General features: G+C 46.9%; 1 protein-coding gene across 1 annotated transcript; it reads left to right on the forward strand.

Annotated features, from left to right (window-relative positions):
* Positions 1-396: 396 nt before the first annotated feature.
* CIBAR2 (CBY1 interacting BAR domain containing 2) lies at positions 397-23,870 on the forward strand. Its single transcript, XM_029075732.2, has 9 exons — positions 397-562; positions 5,645-5,879; positions 14,890-14,958; positions 15,070-15,171; positions 17,762-17,767; positions 18,744-18,848; positions 20,699-20,812; positions 21,935-22,027; positions 23,127-23,870. Exons 1-9 carry the CDS (start codon positions 543-545, stop codon positions 23,268-23,270), a joined length of 888 nt encoding a protein of 295 aa, XP_028931565.1. The 5' UTR covers positions 397-542; the 3' UTR covers positions 23,271-23,870.
* Positions 23,871-24,469: the final 599 nt, after the last annotated feature.

Genomic DNA, 24,469 nt, shown 5'->3' on the forward strand with positions numbered 1-24,469 from the left:
TTGGGCCCTGCCAATCTCCTCCCCTCACTCCTTGCTCAGAGACCTCTGGCAGCCACTCAGAGTCAGGACCCGGGCATGACTGTCCCAAGCTGCCTGATGCTGATTGCCTGGCGGTTGTCCCTGAGACCACTTTCTGACCCCCCACAAACAAGAGCTGAGGCCTGGCAATATAATCTCTCCAACTCATAGGTCTCTGGGGTGGGAAAGGTGGGTGGAGAGGGACATGGAGAAAGTAAAGATGTGGGCGGCTGAGCAGTGAGCCTGCAGGGAGGGAGCCTGAGGAAGGCTTACCTCCAGTCACACTGTTACCCAGGGCAACCGGGCGGCACCCCCTCTGAGTGCTGGCCAACGTGCTGTTGGTAGCATCACTATAGCAACCAGGCTGCCAGCGTCACCTGGGCCAGGTCGGGAACAGCTGCTCCTTTTTTCCGTCAGCCCTGGCTCCGCTCCTCACGGCCTGGAGGACCCTGGTTATTATTGTTGTGACTTAAACCCAAACCCCTCTAATTGCCTATAAAAGCCAGCTGACTTCTTCTGTAACAATGAACATCATCCTATCCAGGTAAGCTGCTCCCTCTTCTCTCCTAGGAGCCACTGAGTCTTCTTCTCTGATATTTCCTCCACCTCCTTTCTCTGCCTCTTCTCCTCCCCCTTCTTCTAGCTACAAAAAACCTAGGGCTGCTGTTGCTGCTGCATCCAGTTTCTCTGCAGACTCTCACAGAAGATCAGGGAAGAGCATTAATTTGCTGTTGTGCAGTCACCCCTTTCAACTATAAAGCACTTTGAGAACCTCTAGTGGGAGGAGCTGAGGACCCCAAATGTCAGACAGGTGGGAAAATGCAGAAGAAATGCTGTTGAAGGCCATTATCTATGATCATAGCAGGCATTAAAGGAGATGGGGCTGCGGGAGGTGAAAAGGGAAAAGTCAGGTGGGGGTGAAGAAGGTAAAAAGTGGCACTCTTTCCCCCACTCCTACCCCTAGAAGGAGCTCTGTCTGAAAAACATCTATTGGGTGTACATCTGGAAGGAGAGTGTTTATGTCTCCATCCCCATGGGTCTGAAAGCTGAAGTGCTCATCATTCTCACTGAAAGCCAAAGGAGGTGGGAAAAGATCCCTCCTGGAGATGTTTAATAGTCCTCTGGTCTTTTTGAAAAGCACCTGTAATATAAGGAGTGGAGTATGGGAGCAGGGGTGGCCATCATTTTAAACCACTGCTGAGGGGCAGCAGAAAATGAGTGGCCTGATCTATACTTGTGAAACAGCGACCTGCTGCTTAATGTGGCAGCTCCCACCGGGAACTACATGTGGGGGGTCGCTTTTTAAAGAGGAGCTCAGAGGCTTTTGCAGACTCTGCTTCATCAGCCTCCCCGCGCCTTGGCGTTTGAGGAGGGCATGGGGACTATGCCGTCCGGCTGTGAGAAAGCCACAGTGCATCGCAAAATTGGCTTCATCGGCTTTGAGGAGGGCTGACTGGAAGGAGAGTCAGGGAAACCAGCCCCTAGCCTTATCATCATCAGTGGTATTTATGGAACACTTACTATGTGCAAAGCACTATACTAGGGAGAGTTGGTAGACATGGTAGGCAATACAGCAGTTCATTCACTCATTCACTCGTATTTACTGAGCACTTACTGTGTACTAAGCACTTGAGAGAGCACAATATAACAGATACATTCCCTGCCCACAATGAACTTACATTTTAGAGGGGGAGACAGACATTAATATTAATATCAACAGAGTTGGAAGACCTGTTTCCTGCCCACAGTGAGCTGCCTTGGCTACCCCCTTGCCGGCCCAGACCTAACCATCCCTGCCCCCACATCTATGCCCCACACTGCTCATCCAGTAAATAGATTGGACTTTGGGGACTGAGGCAGACTTTCTTGGAGGCAGAGACCCATGTCATTTACAGAAATGGCTTGAGACGCAGTGGAAAAACTGCTTGACTCTGGGTGTTTTTGATTGGGTGAGCCGAGGGGTCCTGGGAGGAACGGGTCGATCCCAGGGTCCCCTGCCCAGGGAAAACCTTCTAGCCAGTTCTCGCTTGCAACCAGCTTACTACTCTGATGGGGTGAAGTTGGGGGTTTGGTCCATCTTCTCCGCTCCCCCCACTCCTCCACATAGGGACCTAGAAGCCTGGAGTGCTCTGTCACCCAGGCTGAAGTCTCAGACTGGCAGCAACAGAGTGACAGGTGGGAAATCCTAAGAAGCGGCAGCTGCAGCTGCCCATTAACCTCGCTCTTGGCAGAGTTTGCCAGTAGCTCCTGCGGGGCTAGCTTAGTTTCAAGGAAGAGAGGACGGCAGCAGCAGCAGGCGTGAGCCTTAGCAGTGATCCGAGGCCTCGGACGCCAAGGGGGGAAGCAGGCTCTGAGACAGCAGAGAGGGGCTTCCAGCTGACACCGGCTTGGCGCAGCCCCTCCAGCTCGGCCCGGGGGGCTTACTCCCCTTGGCTCACCTGGAGAACAGCTGCTCTCAGTGAGGAGGTTTCAGCTGGGAGTGTTCCCGGCACGGCGAGGCTGCCCGAAAGCAAACATGCTCAGTGCATCTGGCCGCCAGATGAGAGATTCGATCATTCCTGGCAGGCAGGGAGAGATAAAGGCCTGACTGTGAGTTACTCTCATCGGCCAAGTCACCCCTGGGGATCTGTTCGTAGAGAAGCAGTGTGGCCTAATGGAAAGAGACAGGAGGCCTGGGTTCTAATTTCAGCTCTGCCACTTAACTGCTCTGGGGCCTCGGGCAAGGCACTTTTTTTAATGGTATCTGTTAAGTGCTTACTATGTGTCAAACACTATTCTAAGCCCTGGAGTAGATAGATACAAGTTAATTAGGTTGGACTCAATCTCTGTCCCTTATGGTGCTCACAGCTCTGTATCTCTGTGTTCTCATCTGTAAAATGGGGATCAAATGCCTGTTCTTTCTCCTCCTTACATTGCGAACTCCAAGGGGGTCGGAGACTTCCTTAGCTCTGATGGCATTGAATCTACCTCAGTTAGGAGCTCAGGTGTTGGCATATAGCAAATGCTTAACAAATACCACAATTATTGTGATTGTTGCTCAGGAAATGGAGGTGAAAATTAATTCTCTAGGCAAAGGGCTGGTGGTGTGCAGTAACTTTCTTCTCACCCCCAGACACCTTCTTTGTTCTCCCTCTTCCCAAACTCCACCCTCAGGTCCTTGGGCTCCAACCCTTTCTGTGAGCTACAGAAATGCAGCCACAGAGCTGGCCTGGGCTCCAACTCCTTTTGGGAGAGGAGCTACAGAAGGTGAGATGAGTCCCACAGTATCCCAGCTGTCAATCTAAAGCTGAACTTGGAGACTTTTCCTTGATTTAGCACTCTACTCTGTGGAAAATTGGCCTGAGTCCTTTATTTAGCACTCCACTCTGGGGAAAATTGGCTTGGGTCCTGAGTCCCTGAAGTAGGGCACAAGTGAAAGGAGAATAATTGTGGTATTTCTTGAGCACTTACTTTTTTTTTTTGTATTTGTTAAGCACTTTCTATATGCCAAGCACTGTGCTCGTGCTGGGGTAAATTCATGATCGGATCAGGCACAATCCCTGTCCTACATAGGGCTCACAGTCTAAGGAGGAGGGCGGACAAGTGTCTTACCCCTATTTTTGCAGATGAGGAAACTGAAGCACCGGGAAGTTAAGTGAGTTGCTCAAGTTTACCAGGTGGGCCATTGGTTGAGTTGGGATTACAACCCAAGCTTCTTGACTCATAGGCCTGTGCTCTTTCCACTAGAATAGAAGCAAAGCAGGGTGAGAAAACAACAGTAACTGGAAGGCCATAAATTAATCATAAACTAGGTTTTGACAGAGATCCATCAGCCCTCTGAAGTGAAAAAGAATCTTATCCTCAACATTCCTAAGTAAAACAAGTCCACAGCACTTTGCCTAAGGGGCTTGGACTGAGTAGCCCAGAGCAATGCTGGGAAGTATGACCCATGGTACCAGTGACAGTACTGAAGAACCTCAGCCTAACCCATTCTCTGTCTCTGAAGAGTAGAGTGGTCTTTGGGATTGCCTTCAAAGGAACAGGCCCCACAGAAAGGAATATTGATCCACCTTAACCCACTCCATGGACCAGGCTACTAGATTTCCAAAGCAAAACTCAGCTGGGCTTACTCATTTTGTAGGTACTGTTATATAGCCAACAGACCTTGGTTCCAAGTGCCCCCCATCCCCTCAAACTACCTGGTGCCAGGTACACCCTATAAACTGAAATCCCTCTGTCAGCTCCTGGTTAAATTCAGAAGGACATTTTCCCCCCAACCTTATGGGAATTTGAAAGTAATAAGACTTGGTTTCCCTCCGAAACTGGATTCTCATGGTTCCCTGTTGCCCGGATCATTTTTCTATAGAGGCATTCAGGCCACATTTTCCCGACTCCTGAAGAACGCCCAGTGGTTGCCCATTCTCCTCTGCATCAAATAAAAAATTCTTACAACTGGCTTTCAATCCCCTTGCCCCCCATCTCACCTGGCTACTCTCCTACTATAACCTAGCCCACACTCTTTGCTCCTCTAGTGCTAACCTTCTCATTGTACCTCAGTCTCCTATATCTCGCCTCCAACCTCTTGCCCACATTCTGCCTCCGGCCTGGAATACACTCCCTCCTCATATCCAAAAGACAATTATTCTCCCTACCTTCAAAGCTTTATTGAAGACATACCTCATCCATAAGGCCTTCCCTAAGTCCTCATTTCCTTTTTTTCCACTCCGAACCCCAGAGCACTTATGTACTTATCTGCAATTTTATTTATTTATATTAATGTCTGTCTCCCTCTCTAGACTGTAAGCTCACTGTGGGCAGGGATTGTGCCTATTATATTGTTACATTGTACTCTCCCAAGCACTTAGTACAGAGCTCTGTACACAGTAAGCGCTCAATAAATAAAATCGACTGACTCGATGCTCACCTGAGGTTGCCAACCCAGTGAGTCCCTAAGACATCACAAAGATCTCACTTCACCTGACCTCAGCTGTTCAACAGTTCTATGTAAGAGCTACAGGACCTGGGTCTCAGGCACAAATGAGAAGCAGAGTGGCGTAGTGGAAAGAGCACGGGCTTGGAAGTCAGAGGACACGAATTCTAATCCCAGATCCGCCACAGGTTTGCTGAGTGACCTTAGGCAAGTCATTTAACTTCTCTGTGCCTCACTTACCTCATCTGTAAAATGGGGATTAAGACTGTGAGCCCCATGTGGGATAGATACTGTGTCTGACCTGATTACCTTATATCTACCACAGTGTTTAGAACAGTGTTTGGCACAAAGTAAGCACTTTACAAATACCAAAATTATTATTAAAATTATTAATCCCAGAACGTTCGCTGTATTTTCATAAAAATGTCCCTCCCTTTCTATTCAAATAAGGAAGCCAAGGAACTGGAGGCAGAATTCATTCTGAGATGATTGTTGAGAGACAGGAGAGGCTTTTGCCAGTGGAGGCCATACATAGATTTGAAAGCTTCAGAAGAACAAGAAATGTAGGATCTGTCCAGATCAATCTATTTCTAGAAGGAGAAGCCAATTTGGGGCCTAGAGTCTGGTCTGGGGCCAGTCTGCTAGGCTCTCTGGCCAGGGCAGCCCAGCTCTAGAGGGGCTGACCACAATCCTCCCCCACCATGCTGTTCCCCTCAGGGATAGTCAGGCGAAGGTCATGGAGAACACAGTGAACAATGCGGAGAAGTACTTTGGCCAGTTCTGCACCCTTCTGGCCGCCTACACCCGGAAGACTGCCAGACTGCGGGATAAGTCTGACCTGCTGGTTAAGCAGCTTATCGACTTTGCCAACACGGAGAACGCTGAACTGCGCACGGCCATGAAGAACTTTGCAGAGGAATTAGCAAAAGTTCAAGATTACCGTCAGGCTGAGGTAAGATCCACATCTTTGCCTGAGTCTAGCTAGCCGCAAAACCAAACCCCCTTCAACGAGGCTCCTTTTTTTATTCATTTTTTTTGTGGTCCTTGTTAAGTGCTTACTATGTGTCAAGCACTAAGTGCTGGAGTATGTAGAAGTGAATCAGACCAGATACAGTCCTGTTTGCAGAACACTGTATTAAGTGCTTGGGAGAGTACAATATAACAGAGTTGGTAGGCATATTCCCTGCCCCCAATGAGCTTATAGTTTAGAGGAGGCAACAGACATTAGAGCAAATGATAGTACCTGAGGGTGAAGGGATCAGAGAATCCCAGAGATGGAAAACACTTTGAAAGATCATGTGCTCTATTTCCCTGCCTCCCATCCACCAATCACCTTTATTGAGCATCTACTGCATATACAGCATGGCCTTAATCTCCAAGCAAGAGAAGCAACGTGGCCTAATGGAAAAACCTCAGGTCTGGGAGTCAGACCAATTGCTTGCTATGTGACCTTGAGTAAGTCACTTCTCTGTGTCTCAGTTCTCTTGGTCTCCCTCCTTTTAGACTGTGACCCTCATGTGGGACCTGGACTTTGTCCAACCTAATTAACTTGTACCTACCCCATCACTTAGAATAGCGTTTAACACACAGTGAAAGCTTAACAAATATAAAAAAGCAATGTACTAAGCACTTGGGGATACAATAGAGGTAGAAGACATGATTTCTGCCTTCCCTGCACAAGACAAATGCCACTCCGGCTCTGGCCTACAGGTCCTCAGAGGTTGTGGTCTTCCCTCATTTGCTGCTGCATAGATGCCCCAGGGGAAGAAGGGAGCACCAGAGAAGGGAGCATAGGAGAGGGGAACACTGTGGAGGTCTCTTTGTGATTCAGCTGCTGCTTGCAAGAAAATGACACTGGTTAATAAAACAAGCCAGTAGCGGGTGTCAGGTTAGGGAGAAAGAGTTGTGGAGGCCTTTGACCAAGGTGAGAGAGCTGCCTCAGCTAAATGATCTCATCCCCCTGGAGGAGAGGCAGTCTCTCTTGCCTCCCCGTTCGGTGCCTGTGACCTCCTACGGATGATGTCAGCGGCCAGCACAACTGACAGAAGTCTAAGTGCTGGGAGGCCCACGGGAGAAGGGGAGTCCAGGCAGCAGTGAAGAAAATATTTCCTTCTTGATCTTTTCTCTACATCCAGCCTGAATGCCAAAAAAAGAAACTGGGGTCTTATGTATACACTTAGCATTACACGGCAACACAACTGCTCAGGAGTAAACACACACACACATACACATACATACACGCAAGATGGCTAATTTTAGGTTCTGCCACTGCTATAATTCCAACTCAGTCGAGGCATGGGGATTGCACTAAACCAGCCAGGTCATCGTTCAGATACTTTCTTATACCTTGTTGTGACTAGATAGGGTGTGGAACTGCAGTTTCTTAATTATATCCTATTACCATCTGATGTTAGCAGGGAAATACAATAAGGTGCTAATGGGCTGCGGTGAATGCCTGTGGTATCCAGGCTGCAGTGAATTAGACTAATACGATGCTCTTCTGCTAAATTGTATTGGTAAAGGGCAGGCAGGGGGTGGGAAATATAGAAGCCCATTGCCAGTGGGAGTTCTGCTAATGTACGTTCTGCAGAGAGGATAAGTGGAGTTTCTACAGTGTGATTCGGGCTTCACACACCCCAAAAGCTTTACAAAGTTGGATTCCCAACAGCTCTGGGATGAGATGGTGCAAATGGAGAAGTTATTTTCCTCTTAGCATATGTGCCTAGCTGTCCCCTATATTCACAGGCACAGCTAGTGGTGGTGAGACTTCATCCACATGTGGGAATGGGACCCAAGACAGCTTCTTCCAAGCTGCAAATGCATCAAGTTAATGTGACTCTCTCATCATTAATAATAATAATTCTGAGTCTTGTTGAGTGTTTACTATGGGCCAGGCACCATATTAGAGAAGCAGCGTGGCTCAGTGGAAAGAGCACGGGCTTTGGAGTCAGAGGTCATGGGTTCGAATGCCGGCTCTGCCACTTGTCAGCTGTGTGACTGTGGGCAAGTCACTTCATTTCTCTGTGCCTCAGTTCCCTCATCTGTAAAATGGGGATGAAGACTGTGAGCCCCACGTGGGACAACCTGATTCCCCTGTGTCTACTCCAGCGCTTAGAACAGTGCTCTGCACATAGTAAGCGCTTAATAAATACCAACATTATTATTATTATTATATTAAGCACTGAGGTAGATTCACTAAAATCAGACAAACACAAGAGTGAAGTGATTCACCCAAGGTCACACAGCAGGCAAGTGGCAGATCCAGTGTTAGAACCCAGGTCCCCTGACTCCCAGACACATGCTCTTTCCACTAGGATTTGATCCTGGGGCTTGTGCAGGAGGACAGATTTGGATGGAGTGGCTCCCTGGCTTGCTCCATGTGGGGCTGACCATGGCACAGCTGTGTTCAACTCAAAACTCCCAGCTTGGTGGTCCTTGCCCTGTGGTAAACCAGAAATGTCTGCAAAGGAAATATTTACCAATTGGAACCATCACGGATAACTGGAGGGCTCAAACATCCTCACTCTCTGGTCCAGAAAATATTTCTGGCTAGGGGTCCCAAAAATTGTCCAGATAATTTTCTGCCACCTTCTCATGATTGAACAGGTTTGGACACTCAAAATACACAGGAAACCACTGAAGGAGGAGCGTGCATGTAGCTACTGACCTGGCCCCCAAAGTTTAGGGAAGAAAGTCAATTTCCTCATCTCTTTCCCCAGTGCAGTTATGCCATCTCCTCCCAAGGAAATGGACTTGTTTTCAGACTTTATAAAATCACCTCTGTAGAGAAATGACAAGGAGAAATGTTTACTGTACATACAGAAGTACCGTTATCTAAGTTAGAATCTTAAATCTCTTTTAGCTGAGAGTACATAAACCAAATAGAAAAGTAATTAGGCAATAAAGATTCTTAAAAAATCCTCAGTAACTGCAGACACACCCTATCTTGTTATTGTTCCTTATCTTAAACTGGGTTACCACAAAGCTCCTGACATACACTCTTCTTTTCTCCTTATGGAAGTCTCTGCACAGTTCTTAGTGTGGCCCCAAGCCATGGCACTTTATTTTGGAACAGGGAGGCAGGAGCATATCTCTTCCCTGTGCCTCCTCATTTACCCCTTAATTTACCATCACAAACAAAGAAAAAGATTACCTGTTTTCAACCATTAAGGTATATTCATATCAGAATCAGAGAGATGATTGTTGAAAATCACCCAAAAGGTCAGTAAGTTGGTCCCCTCTTTGGACTACGAGACTGAAGAAGCAGCTAAAGAAATAACTCATTGGGCTTCTTAAAATCTCTAAGAGAACATGTCAATTCAATCTGAAAATACAGGCTCTTGATTATTATAAAAAACAGATCCCCAACCTTGCCTCCCTCTGCCCCATAATGACCCATATCAGTTGCAGCTGCATTTCCAAAAACCTTCCTCCTTAGGTCCACCAAATATAGTACAATGCCCAGAACTTAGTACAGAGCCCAGCGCTTAGTACACTGCCTGGCTCATAGCAAGCATTTAACAAATACTGTGATTATTATATGATGGCGCCATCTTAATGCCCTACTGTGGTAAGGAAATAGAATTTATTTCCACAGGAAAGAGCTGAGGTTGAAAATATCAGCAGGCCCAAATGGGATTTATACAGACAGACCTCGATTTAAGAGGCTCTGTGTTAAGATGAACAAGACTTATAATGTTTTTAAATTGGCAAACCTTATCGGTTTCAACTTTACAACACTAGCTTCTTTTATGGCACTAGCCCCTGGAGCATGGGTGGCTGTGATGGGCAGAAGACCATGGGGATTGTGGGGAATTATAAAGGTTGCGGTAGGGATGGGGGGAAAGCCAGAATGTTTAAAGGGTACAGGGAAGGAGGGCCAGTCACCTGATGGACAGGTGGAGACACCAGGGAGGGTCGTCATGTTAATTTTACTTCTGAAGAAGTAAAAGTCAGTTACCGTATCTTAGAACCTTGCTGCCTCAACATAAAGACATGAATATTGGAGAAGCAGCGTGGCTCAGTGGAAAGAGCACGGGCTTTGGAGTCAGAGCTCATGAGTTCGAATCCCAGCTCCACCACTTGTCAGCTGTGTGACTGTGGGCAAGTCACTTCACTTCTCTGTGCCTCAGTTACCTCATCTGTAAAATGGGGATTAAGACTGTGAGCCCCACGTGGGACAACCTGATTCCCCTGTGTCTACCCCAGCGCTTAGAACAGTGCTCTGCACACATTAAGCGCTTAACAAATACCAACATTATTATTATTATTATATGTCTCATCTATAATTGACTGAGACCAGCATTTTGGGTAATTTGGGTAGAAATTTGGTCTCCAGCGTTCGGGAACCAATCCTCCCTTTATAACATTGTTCCTATGAGGAAATCAGTTCTGACTCTCCTTAAGAGTCAGAATTTGGGGGAACTGCTGGTTTCGTATGTCCGTGGACTAGCTGGATAAATCAATGGATGAGCAGCCCACAACAGGCTTATGGAAGAGACCTTGGGGATACCTATAAACACTAGGCTGGTTGTCAAGGACGCTGCTACCATCATCAAGTTCCTCCAAGCATCCTGTAGCTGTGGAGAGAGTCAGAACCCCGGACTACTTCATGGGGTCAATGAGGGGGACTATTCCACAGCTGTGCAACCTGGACTCCCAGCATTGTTTCAGCCCAGGCCTCTGGCAAGACCTAAGAGGTTCCACTTAGGGTGGGAAAAAGTGCCGAATGGTGCCTTTCCATACTATGAGTTCTCCGAAGCCTGTCTTCACCCCAGATAAAATCCTTGTTTATTTTGGTTTGGTTTTATGGTATTGTTTAACACTTACTATGTGTCAAACACTGTTCTAAGCACTGGGATAGGTACAAGTTAATTAGATTGGATACTGTCCTTGTCCTATGTGGCCACCATCTTAAGTAGGAGGGAGAACAGTATTGAGTCCCCACTTTATGGTTGAAGAAACTGAGGCACAGATAAGTTAAATGATTTGTCCAAGGTCACAGAGCAAGCAATTGGCAGAGCAGTTGGCAGAGCCTGGATTAGAATCTAAGTCCCCTGACTTAATAATAATAATAATGTTATTTGTTAAGCGCTTACTATGTACAGAGCACTGTTCTAAGCGTTGGGGTAGACACAAGGGAATCAGGTTGTCCCACGTGGGGCTCACAGTCTTAATCCCTATTTTACAGATGAGGTAACTGAGGCACAGAGAAGTTAAGTGACTTGCCCAAAATCACACAGCTGACAAGTGCAGAGGAGGGATTCGAACCCATGATCTCTGACTCCAAAGCCCGTGCTCTTTCCACTGAGCCACACTAGTGACTTGCCCAAAATCACACAGCTGACAAGTGCAGAGGAGGGATTCGAACCCATGATCTCTGACTCCAAAGCCCGTGCTCTTTCCACTGAGCCACACTGCTTCAGTGTGGACTTCCAAGCCCATTCTCTTTCCACTAGGCCACTCTGCTTCTCCCAGTCTCCTTGTCACAGTTTCTTCACCAGCCGCTTGCAATGAAGTTACCAGGTCTGTCCTACCTCAGGGTCAGACCAACTGGCTACTACAGGATCCGAGAGACCTCCCGACTCTTCCCCCCTGGCATTTTTTTATAGACTTCCTGTTCTGTGGACAGGTGCAAGCTCCACTTCCTTCCCATTGTGAAGCAAGAAATAGAACAGTATGGGTTATCTCCCCCAGAACCACCCTGGTTTGCTGAATGTCCCCACCTCTGAGGCTCAGGGGACCCCCCTACTCTCCCAACTGGATGGGTCCTTAGCTGTCAAGTACAGCTTCTTTTCCAGCAGTGGCTTTCCGAGAGGAAAACCTTTTTGAATTGCCATCCCTGAATATCTGAAAACTTAATTACCACGGTGAAGCTCTAACCTCTGCTGCTCTGAGGCCTCTTCAATTTCCATATTTATGGCTACTTAATTCTCTCCAAAGCTGTTTCCCGGTCACTTGGCTGAGAGACAATGACCTCTTTCCAGTTACTGGGATATGTAAAGCAGAATCCTGTCCCAGCAGATGGACCGCCAGTAAACGGGAACAGGAACAAGAGAGAGGCAGGCTGCCAGAACTGACCTTTTTCAGATGTAACCAGTGCCCTTTCACCCACCCGAAGCTTCGAACAAATCCCTAAGAGAAAAAAACAGATGCTGTACAGTCTCCCTCCACACTGTCACCCCAGGCTTTTCATTCTAAGTCCACCTTTTACCGAAGGCTCTGATCCACGATGCATTAGGGATGTATGTTTGCAAGACTAGACTGTAAGCTTCCTGTGAGCAGGGAACACATCTATCGACTCTGTCTTATAGTACAGTGCTCTGCACATAGTAAGTGCTCAATAAATATGTTGGATTGATTGAAGACCCCTCTTCCCACTCTGATTGTAGCATAATGATGGTAATAATAATTGTGGTATTTGTTAAGTACTTAGTATGACAAAGTGCTCAATAAATCCGATTGATTGAAGACTTCTTCCCTCCACCCGGCCTGGCCTTGATTAAAGCATAACAGTGGTAGTAACAACTGTAGTATTTGTTAAGTTCATTCATTCAATCGTATTTATTGAGTGCTTACTATGTGCAGAGCACTGTACTAAGTGCTTAATATGTGCCAGCCACTTTACTAAACACTGGGGTAGATATACCATAAACAGATTGTTCACAGTCTCTGTACCACATGGAGCTCCCAGTCTAAATGGAAGGGAGAACAGGTATATTTTCCAGATGAAGAAACTGAGGCACCAAGAATAGAAGCGATTTGCCCAAGGTCACAGTTAAACAGATAAGTTGGGGAGTGAGGATTGGAACCCAGATCCTCTGAATTGTCTCTTTCCACTAGGCCAACCTGCTCCACATGCATGGTGTATGGCGCATCCCATATACCGACCCCCGGAAGGGCAAAAGCAAAGTATGTCCTATCTCCTGAGCCAAAGCAACAGTTTGCACTAGATGCTGGAGTTGCTATGGGGACCTTGAATTCCTCTTTCAGGGCCTTGCTCAATCTATAGAAGCAGCAGGTTAAAGCTCCCTTCCCTAGTCACTGGAAATGAATGAGTTCATCTGCATCCAGCACCTTTGCTGCTCGGGTGAGCAGGGACGTGGCTGACACGTAGGCTAAACATATTCCCTTCTCAGCCTCCTCCAGGGGTGGGCCACGATCGAGGGAGCGGAATTACCTTAGCCACTCTCCTCATGGCCACTCTCCTTACGGTTTTAAGGAAGAGTCAGCTTCTTCCTTCAGAGACATAAGCCTGATGACATTACCACAGAGGTTTAAGGCTGGCCTGGGTCATCCCTTGTCCCCAGAACTCCAGGGAGACCAGACCTCTACATGTCCCCGGGGGAAGAGGCCAAAGAGAGAGGGGTCTTCTGGGAGCTGTCTGGACCCTTGGGACTTCCTGCTGTTGGAAGCAGACCCGCTATCGATCCCAGACCATGAAAAGCAGAGTGGCCTAGTAGATAGAGCATGGGTCTGGGAGTGAGAAGGATGCGGGTTCTCATCCCAGCTCTTCCACTTCATCCATTCACTTGTATTTATTGAGAGTTTATTGTATGCAGGGCAATGTACTAAGCACTTGGGAAAGTACAATACGACAATAAATAGTCACAATCCCTGCCCACAGTGAGCTTTGAGTGTGTCTGTAGTCTAGATATGGGGGAAACAGACATCAGTATATGTAAATATAATAAAATTACAGATATGTACATAAGTGCTATGGGGCTGGGATGGGGGAAGAGCAAAGGGAGCAAGTCAGGGTGAATCAGAAGAGAGTGGGAGATCGGGAAAAGTGGGGCTTAGTCTGGGAAGGCCTCTTGGAGATGGGCCTTCAGTAAGGCTTTGAAGAGAGGGAGAGTAATGTCTGTTGGATTTGAAGAGGGAGGGCGTTCCAGGCCAGAGGCAGGATGTGGGTCAGGGGTTGGCAGTAAGACAGGTGAGACTGAGGCATATTGAGAAGGTCAGCACTAGAGGAACGAAGTGTGCAGTCTGGGTTGTAGGAGAGAAGCAAGATGAGGTGGGAGGGGGCAAGGTGGTGAAGTGCTTTAAAGCCAATGGTGAGGAGTTTTTGTTTGATGTGGATGTAGATGGGCAACCTTCAAGTTTTTTGAGGAGTGGGTGACATGTTCTGACAGTTTCTGTAGAAAAATGATCCAGGCAGCGGAGTGAAGTATAGACTGGAGTGGGGAGAGGCAGGAGGCTGGGAGGTCAGCAAGGAGGCTGATGCAGTAATCCAGGTGGGATAGGATGAGTGTATTAATGAGGTAGCAGTTTGGAAGGAGAGGAAAGGGTGGATTTTAGCAATGTTGTGAAGATGGGGCTAACAGGATTTGGGGACAGATTGAATATGTGGGTTGAATGATAGAGGGGAGTCAAGGATAAAGCCAAGGTTACGGGCTTGTGAGACAGAAAGGATAGTGGTGCCATCTACAGTGATGGGAAAGTCAGCGGGAGGACAGGGTTTAGGTGGGAAAATAAGGAACTCTGTTTTGGACATGTTAAGTTTGAGGTGATGGAAGGACATCCATTTGTCTGTAGTGTGACCTTGGACAAGTCGCTTCCCTTGTCTGTGCCTCAGTTACCTCATCTGTAAAATGGGGATTAAGACTGTGAGCCCCATATGGGACATGGACTGTGTCCTGCCTGGTACATAGTAAGTGCTTAACAATCACCAATAAAAAGAAAAATAAGACCAGGCCCAAAGAGCAAGGTGGTGGGGGAAGGGATCGGCTCAGCTTCCAAAGTGAGGTGAGGCAGAGGCTCGGTGACTCTCTGGGTCTGGCTCCTAATTGGGCACCAGTGGGGAGAAGGACATTCTGTGGGGAGTATCCCTGTAGAAGAGAATAAGGGACAAGGGAAGGCAAAAGGAGAGAGTGACAGCTTCTATTTTGAGGATGTACATGGGACAGAACTGCAGTGAGACTGACCCTTCCTACGGTCACCTCTTCCTCCTGCTCTTTCAGGTTGAAAGACTGGAAACCAAGGTTGTCAATCCCCTGAAGCTCTACGGAACCCAGATTAAGCAAACCCGGGTGAGTGCCAGGCATGAAGCCTGAAGCTGCGGCAACCCTCTTCAGTTCTCCTCCCCACCCCCATCTCCTGGTCTTCTCAACATCGTCCTCTGTACCATCTGTCCCCTTTAGGCAGAGATCAAGAAGTTCAACAACGTCCGGAACAATGAGATCAAGCAGCTAGAGAAACTGGAGCGGCTCCGGCAGAAGTCACCCTCTGACCGCCAGACGATCGTATCCTTTGCCGCCGGTGACCTGGCCTGGCATTTCGACCCCTTCGGCAGCAGGGCCACTCCCTCCAAACCCGCTTGCTGCCCCGGCCTGCCAACGCTGCCCAGAGATCTCAGAATGGTAGTCCCGCTGGCTGGAGAAGGGCAGATTGCTCTCAGCCCTGCTCCCGGCGAGACTGCTTTCCATTGCGGTTTCTTTGGAGCACTCTATACCCCGACGGAATTGAGTGGGACCTAATGAAAACAGGCTCCTTTTTGTTCTTGTTCAAGGGGGAAGAAAAAAACCCATCTCGCAATGTTCGGAAAAGCCAGAACAGATTGTGGTAACTAACTAGGAGTCTCTCCAGGGACCAAACCGCAGCTGAGTTCTTCCCACAGCCACAACAACATGTTTTAGGTTAAAGTGGCCGGCACTAGCATTTTTTTCAAGTGGCAAAAATAATTCACTTTTTAATGAGTCTCCAATATAGCATAATAGATTGTGTATGTCTTGTTCCACCCCAGTGCTCGACAAACGCTTCCTGATTCTCAGAGTCTTGGCTCCCTGTCAGATTTTTCATTCTAGGCAATTGTCGTATCTATTGAGCGCCCCTCTGGGGCAAACCTCTGTCTTGAGCACTTGGGAAGTATAGAATAAAGAAATGATATGTTCTCTGTCCACAAGAAGCCTACATGTTAATGGAGGGCGACAACCATAAAAATATTTACAATTCCTTGACTGCAGGGAACCTGTCACTTTTATTTTTTTAAAAAATGGTATTTATTGAGCTTTTACTGTGAAGAGAGCACTGTGCTATGTGCTTGGAAGAGTTCAAGATACTAGAATTGGCAGACCTGAATCCTGCTGTCAGAAGCTTACAGTCTGGTAGAGGAGAAGGATATTTAAATAAGTAGAGGAAGTGGCAGAGTATAAGGAGATGTACATAAGTGCTATTTGGCTAGGTGTCATCACTAGACTGTAACCTCATTATGGGAAGGGAATGTGTCTGCTAATTATGTTGTATTATATCCTCCCAAGCATTTAGTACAGTGCCCTGCATGTAGTAAGCACTCAATAAATGCCATTGATTGATTGGATGAGTATCAAAGTGCTCATGGAGTACAGATCAAAATATATAGATGACGTAAATACGTATACACATATGGGTATAAATATATGTATACATAAGAGTGCTGAAGAGGGGTATAATTAAATTCATAAGCGCAAGAGTTGACTGATGGTTTTCTGTGACTTAGGATGCTGAGAAATTGAGCTTGTTGTGGACAGGGAACATGCCTTTTAATTCTGTTGTATTGTACTCTCCCAAGTGCTTAGTACAGTGCTCTGCACATAGTAATCACTCAGTAAATATGATTGATTGAAAGACTTGTTGGAGGAAGTGGGAAGGCACATGATTGACCGCAGTGAGGGAAGTCCCCTTCACTGAGAGCACTTTCAGGAGGTGGGGTGAGAGTGGTGAAGTTGAGGTAGGGGAGACCGAATCTCTAATTGCTTAGCTGCTCAACCTTCCCAGAGGGAGGTGAATGGGAATGAGAGAATTGGGTTTAGGCTCACTGGGTGAATATGATGTTTGTCTTTGATTTTATGCCAGTGTTTGCCTAGGCCCACCTCCCAGGAATGCTGGTTTTCTTTATTAATCAATCAGTGGTATTTATTGAGCACTTACTGTGTGCAGACCATTGTAGTAAGCGCTTATGGATAATATACTTTTATGGAAAGTGAAGGTAAGAGATTTTCCCAATTCTCTTCTCTTCAATTTATTTGTCCCAATCATCCTCCTAATGGAAATTACCCATGTCAGATTGCATCATATAATTGGCAGATCTCTCCTTGTTTCCATCTCAAACCTCCTAAGGGCAGCCCTTTGCCTCCTCAGCACCCCCAGACCAGAAGGACAGACACAGTGGCAGGATGCTACCTCCTTGAAACTTAGAACACTGGTAAGGTCAAGGTGCTTCACTGTGGCCATCGTGGTCACTGTCAGGATTCTGAGGCCCGAGGAGCCTGAAACTCTGCTTGTCCATCCACAGTTCCCTACTGCTCTTTTAATTTTCATGTTTTATGACATCCTTGTCTTTCACATTGACTTTGTGTTCTTACTCTTTTGTCTTTGCCTATGCATCTGTGGCTAGTCTCCTACTTCCCCTTTATTCTTAAATTATGAACTCCCTGGGAACCAGGGGCTGTATCTAATTCTCACCCGTGTATATTTTCCCAGCATTTATTACAGGGCTCTGCACACCATAGGTGCTAAATGAATACTCCTAGCACCCTATTGTCCTAGAGAGTTCTGGCCCCAAATTTGGCTTCCTCAGTGGTATCAGGCTATCATCTAGGATGAACACATGATGTCTAATAAATATCGAGATGGTGGTAGAATGGACTACATCTATCCAGTGCAGATGAAATGTGGATTGTTTCGGGGTCTTTGTTTTGGATGGACAACCCTGTGTGAAAGTCTCCCACTTCAGGTTGGGTCAAAATTTCAGATGGAAACCAGGGGAGGAAAGGCATCTTGGGGAATGAATAGCGTCTTTGAGTCAGTCAGCCCGAATCTCGGTTTACTAGGACTCCTTAACTACACCATTTCCAGTCCCAGGTAAGTGCGGCAGCCCCAGGGGGAGCAGCAATGTCATGTGGGTGGGATTCTATTATCCACCCATATAGGTGAGCATTCTGCTGGCCTGAGCAGAACCAGATATGTCCTTTGTCAGTCCCAGCTCCAGCCGAGCCAGGATTCCGCTGTCTGGCTTCAGCTGGGCCTAAGTGAAGCCTCAAAGAGGCGAAGGCCAGTGTGGACCGTGAGCAATATGAATGGGAGGATCTTTTGCCCTCCTATCTCTAGCAGATGAGAAACAGAATTCACTCCCTTTTTCCCTAGAAACCATCCCCAACCCCACCCACTCTGGTAACCTCAGTCAAAAGATTCCCGCTCTTACAAGGTCACATGGTACCTCCATGTGCTTTTCAACTTTTCACTTTACTTTTCCTCATCCCCCAGGAAGCTGAGTGCTGAACCCAAGATAGTCTATGCTCATCTGCTTTATGACTGAGACTTTCATTACCTGAAATGGTTTTGCCAAAACTATGCGTTTTTCCCCAGGCCTTGCTATGTTCTTGATCTTGGGGACAGTCACTCTTCCCCAGTTTGAGTCCTGGGCTGTGATTCCAAGCCTTTTAGCTCCAATTCTTGACACTGATTTCTCTCCCCTGATGTCAGAAATTTGAGCAGTTGACAAAAAGAATCAATTCCTCTTTGAAACCAAACCAGTCCCACATGACTGTACACTGCAGATGGATGCCTTGGGCCTGAAATCTGTCCTCTAGGAGGCTGTAAGCTAGAGTTAACCCAGTCTTAGAGGAACAAAAAAAACCAAACCCAACAACAAACCTATCAGTGCAGATAAACCATTTTCCCAGCCCACCTTTACTGAAGACAGGATCCTTTATCTGAGATAAACCAAATCACTTGTTCACTGCTGGCCCATCTGCAGATAGTCCTGGCTTTGTCAACTTGTTTCCTTGCCCATCTCTGAGTCTGAGTTAGCCTTTTCCTTCCCATTTCCCCATTTCAGGCCGAGACCAATGTTCAGAAAGCTTCCGTGGTTGCAAACCGGACCACCCACCAGTTGGAAGAGACCATTGACACTTTCCAGAAGCAAAAATTGAAAGACATTCAGGTAGTTTCCTGGAAAGAGCAGGGTGACTTTTGCATTTGTGCAGTTAGGAGTGTCCCTGTTGATAAACAGTCAGTCCTAGGACAAACCCTCTCATAGTTCTTCCTTCTCCAAGGAAAGACTGGATCTGTTTTCCATCAAAACCTTAAGAATCTTCCCCTTCTCTAAAGATGAGAGAAGCAGTGTGTCATCATGGTTAGAGCATGGGCCTGGGAGTCAGAAGGACCTGGGTTCTAATCCCAACTCATCTACTTGTCTGCTGTGTGACCTTGGGAAAATCACTTAAATTCTCTGTGCCACCACTACTTCATCTGTAAAATGGGGATTTAGACCATGAGCCCCATGTGGAACAGGGACTGTGTACAACCTGATTTGCTTGTATCCACCCCAGCACTTAGTACATTGTCTAGCACAAAGTAAGCTCATAACAAATAGCACAGCTATTGTTATTACTATTGAGCACAGGCCTAAGAGTCAAAAGGACCTGGATTCTCATCCCAGCTCTGCCATATGTCTGTTGCGTGACCTTGGGAGAGTTACTTCATTTCTCTGTGCCTCAGTTCCCTCATCTGTAAAATGAGGATTAAGACTGTGAGCCCTAAGTGGGACAGGGACTATATCCAATCTGACAGGTTTGTATCTACCCCAGCACTCAGTACAGTGTCTGGCACATAGTAACCTTAGGAACCTAAAACCTCAATAACCTAGAGCCTTGAGGACCTAGAACCTCAGGAACCTGGAACCTAGAATCCCAGCAGCCTGGCACAAATCTAGAAATCAGTACCTCAGGAACCTAGAACCTCTGGGAACTAGAACCTCAGAAATCTGGAACCTCAGAAAGAACATCAGGGACCTGGACCTTCAGGAGGCTGGAACCTCAAGAGTCCAGAGCCTAAAGAATCTAGAACTCAGGAGCCCAGAACCTCAGGAACCTGGAATGTTGGCAGCCTGGAACCCCAGGAACCTAGAACCCAGGGAGTCCAGAACCCCTGGAACCTGGAACCCCAGGGACCTAGAACATCAGGAATCTGGAAACTCAGAATCCCAGAACCTCAGATGCCTGGAACCTCAGGAACCTAGAACTGGCTTATTTACTAACCCTCTCTCTCATCTCTCAACTCCTTCCTCATTATTGACCTTCCTAAATGGAACTCCCTTCCTCTTCATGTTCAACTGACCCCCACTCTTCCCGTCATCAAATCACATCTATTCTCCACTGACCTCTTGTCCACATCCTGCCTCAGGCCCGGAAAATCCTTCCTCTTCATATCCAACAATTACTTTCCTCACCTTCAAAGCTTTATTGTAGACACATCTCCTCCATGAAGCCTTCCCTCACTAAGCCCTCATTTCCTCTTTTCCCACTTCCTTGTGTGTTGCCCTGATTTTCTCCCTTTATTCACTATACTATGAGCTTGGGAGATTACAATAGAGCAGGTAGACATGATTCTTGCCCTCAATTTTAATTATTTATCCTGATTCCTCTATTTGGAAATATTTTATATCTGTCTCACCTCTTAACATGTTAGCTCTTTGTGGGCAGGGAAAGTGACTTGTGCTTCTGCTGTGTTTTCCCAAGAGCTTAGCTCAAGGAATTGTACCCAGGAGGTGCTCAGTACATACCAATATTACTATATCCTGGGCTGGGTTGATACAGGTAAAATCAAGTGAAGAGTTAAGGCAACTTTCCAGATACTTGATCACTTAAATCTCTTTACTTTATCACTGGGGTCCCAGCCAGAGTGAGGGTGACTTTCCATTGATACAAATCTATCACTAGACACCTGGCTGCCTAGCAGTACAGTCTCCAAAGTTGTCTTGAGTTTTGATTTGTCTGCTTTATTTTTCCCCAGAAAATTTTCTCTGACTTTGTAACCATCGAGATGGTCTTTCACGCCAAAGCCGTGGAGGTCTATTCCAATGCCTTCCAGATTCTAGAAAACTTTGACCTGGAAAGAGATATAGAGGTAGGTGGACATGTCCTACTTTTTGTGAGCAAATTATGAATTCAGAGATCTCCTCTGATTCATTATGTTTTAAGCCCTTGAGATCAACCCATCAATGGTATTTACTGACTGCTTACTGTGTGCAGAGCACCTCACTAAATGCTTGGGAGAGTACGATAGAATGAAAGATGTGATCCCCGCCCTCAAGAAACTTGCAGTTTACCGATCTTGGAGGAAAACTGGTTCCCAATAATAATAATAATGATGGTATTTGTTAAGCACTTACTATGTGCCACCTATGTGCTGGGGTAGATACAAGGTAATCAGTTTGTCCCATGTGGGGCTCACAGTCTTAATCCCCATTTTACAGATGAGGTAACTGGGGTACAGAGAAGTGAAGTGACTTGCCCAAAGTCACACAGCTGATATGTGGTGGAGCCGGGATTGGAACCCATAACCTCTGACTTCCAAACCCATGCTCTTGCCACTAAGCCACACTGTTTCTCTAAGACAGTCACTCTTCATCTAGGGCTGATAAAAGATGGGCTGTTCTTTCTGTAGGTCTTCTCTTTCTAGGCAGAACTACAGATTGCATTTATGAGTTGTGTTTATAGAGCTCATTTTAGATGAGTAATCTGCTACCAGTTGGTTGATCTGATCCCTGGTTTGTTTAGCAGCTCACCAGTCTCCTAATTAACTTTTATGGGGCTGATCTCAGGTTTATCCTCGCCTTGTCTCATCATCATCATCACCACCATCCAGATTCTTGCTTGCTACTTTGTATCCTCTGGGGCTGAATATGACAAATTCTGGCAGCGGGGCTTTCTGGAAAGATCACCGGACTGGAGTCTTGTTCCAGCTCTGCCATTTTGTGGCCTGAGAGTTTGGATGGGTCACAACTTCTCTGGACCTTGGTTTCTTCCTCTGTCTAACGGGGTTAAAATGCCTGCTGTCCCTCTCAGACTGAGAGACCAAGGTGAGACAGAGACCATGACCAATCTTTCTAAGGCCTTATTACAGTGCTCTAACCCCCAGTAAGGCTCAGTACATAGCACCGATTGATCGATTAACCCCAGCTCTTAGCAAAGTGTTCTGCCCATAGTTAGCGTTTAATAAATATCATTACCTTTGTTGTTCTGATAGGATTTTCGAGCCAAGATCCGTATTGATTATGGAAACTATGATGCAAGACCAGTTGGGGCTACCAGCCTTCCCTCGCCTGTTCCATGGTCCACGGTGAGCTCTGCTCCAGGGACTCCCTCTCATCCATGCAGCCACAGTGTTCAGGTGGCAATGGAGAGGGCTCCACATTGAGACAGGGTGACTTCAGAGAAAGAAAATGAAAATCTATCAAGGAAGAAATGCTCTTGAGGAGAGCATGGAAGCAAAACCAATTCCACTGGGATACCAGATCATAATCCATCCAAGGATCTAAAACATAGAATAATAATAATATGGTAATTGTTAAGCACTATGTGCCAAGCACTGTTCTAAGTGCTGGGATAGATACAAGTTGCTTAGGCAGAACACAGTCCCTTTTCCACATGGGGGTCATACTCTCAATCCCCATTTTACAGATGAGGTAACCAAGGCAGAGAGAAGTTAAGTGACTTGCTCAAGGTCATAAAGCAGACGCGTAGCAGAGCCAGGATTCTGACTCCCAGGTCTGTGCTCTATCCATTAAGCCGTGCTGCAGATGTTTGCATAATTAGGTTGGAGAGCAGTTATCCTGGAGGAAGAGGGGAAGGCAGTTTTTACAGAGGATCATGTCTAGGATCGGGGTCATGGTGACCACAGTCCTGGTCAGGCCACCCTTTGCCGGCAGGTCCCAGCTGCTCTTGCTGCAGTGGGTGGCTGGGGGCAAGAGGAAGGTAAAGGGGGTGTGCCATGATGTCAGCCCAGGGAGGAGAGTGGGGTCTTGGGGTGAAAACACAGAGGGAGAGCGAGGCCCTGGTTAGTCAGTGATTCATTCATTCAATAGTATTTTTTGAGCACTTACTATGTGCAGAGCACTGTACTAAGCGCTTGGAATGTACAAATGGTGATCCTTCTCTGTAGGGGAGGAGGCAAAGAGGGGGAAGAGGAGAGGACTACCAAAGGTATGAAAAGGTGCCATACGGTCCAGCTTCTAGATTCTCATGTTCTTCTGTTAGGGCCCCAGAGACCAAGCAGAGTTTCTGGGTTCTAGTCTTGATTTTGCCACTGACTGAATGGAGAAGTCATTCCCTCTCTCTGTACCTTACTCCCTAGTTCTACTATAGGAAGATAATTCTTTTGACTGTTGCGAAACTGACTCAACTACTATCTAGTTCATTGCTGTGTAATTGTTTTTCAGAGTGCTCAGAGCACACTGCGGAGTCCCAGGAGGCAGCAGCAGGAGGAGGAGGACGAGGAAGAGGAAGAGAGTGAAAATGAATCTGCACAGGAGGATCCAGTACAGGACCTCAGGGAGAGAAGGGAGTCACAGGCTAGAAGATAACCACAGTTAGTAAGTCACCAAAGCAGGACTTGGAAATTTTAGCTGACTCTTCCTTGAAGATGGGGATGTCCTTACTGTGCTTTAGGTTGGTTAGATCAATCACTGGTATTTATTGAGCTCTTACTGTGTGCAGAGCACTGTACTAACAGCTTGGGTGAGTACAACGTAACCGAGTTGGTTAGGCTCTACGAGTTCGCTCTCTCGAATTGTACAGAAACAGCACCACCTCTAAGAATTGGCACAAGACCATCTGAACTCAGAGAGTTGACCAGTCAAAATCCACAACGGTGGAGTGGGCAGATTAAGATCCTGAATTTTAATTTGGAGCCATTAGATGACCGTGGAATCCACTGGCAATGCTGCTACTTCATTATTGTCGAGTCGTTTCTAATTCACAGCGACTCCGTGGATATGCTTTCTCCAGAACCTCCTGTCCTCTGCCATAATCCGCAACCTTTCTAATGGTTCTCCCGTTAAAGTTATGGCCTCCATCTAGCTGCCGGCCTGCCTCTTCCGTTTTCCCTGGACTTTTCCTAACATGAGTGTCTTCTCCAGAGAATCACTCTTCCTGATTATGTGTCCAAAATATGCTAATCTAAGTTGAGGCATTTGGCCTTCCAAAAACCACTTTGGTTAATTTGCTCTAAAATCCATTCGTTGGTCTTTCGGACAGTCCACGGTATTCGCAAAAGCCGTCTCCGACACCACATTTCTACTACGCTACTACTACTATGTGGCATTATTTAAGCACTTACTCTGTGCCAGGCACTGGGGTAGGTACGAGATAATGGGGTTGGACACCGACCCTGTCCCACCTAGGGCTCACAGTCGTTTACAGATGAGGTTACTGAGGCCCAGAGAAGTTAAGTGACTCGCCCAAGGTCACCCACCCAGCAGGCAAGTGGCCATCAGTTCCCTCGGATTTTTGAGCAGGGGAGGTGGGCTGTCTGTAACTGAAGTTGTGATGGGCAGAGATGGGCAGAGTCCCACCCATCCCGATGGGCCCTCTCTCTCCTCGAACGAGGGGTGGGGGTGGCGATTAATCACTATTTCTCGACAAGAATTACAAAGAGGCGCTTCTTCTACCATCTAGTGGACATTATCATAATCGACCGGAGCTTTCCATCTCCCATCTCGGCCTCCCCGTTTGTCCTTAAAAGCCTGGTCTGGAGTGGCCGTCACACAAGTAAATAAAGCAA

Source organism: Ornithorhynchus anatinus, chromosome 11, assembly GCF_004115215.2.
Source record: "Ornithorhynchus anatinus isolate Pmale09 chromosome 11, mOrnAna1.pri.v4, whole genome shotgun sequence".
NCBI lineage: Eukaryota > Metazoa > Chordata > Mammalia > Monotremata > Ornithorhynchidae > Ornithorhynchus > Ornithorhynchus anatinus.

Bases quoted from the DNA above. Each gene is read 5' to 3' on its own strand.
- CIBAR2 (XM_029075732.2), top strand. From the start codon at position 543: ATGAACATCATCCTATCCAG. The intron at 563-5,644 runs GTAAGCTGCTCC...TGTTCCCCTCAG, and splicing joins ATGAACATCATCCTATCCAG to GGATAGTCAGGCGAAGGTCA. The intron at 14,959-15,069 runs GTGAGTGCCAGG...TGTCCCCTTTAG, and splicing joins CCCAGATTAAGCAAACCCGG to GCAGAGATCAAGAAGTTCAA.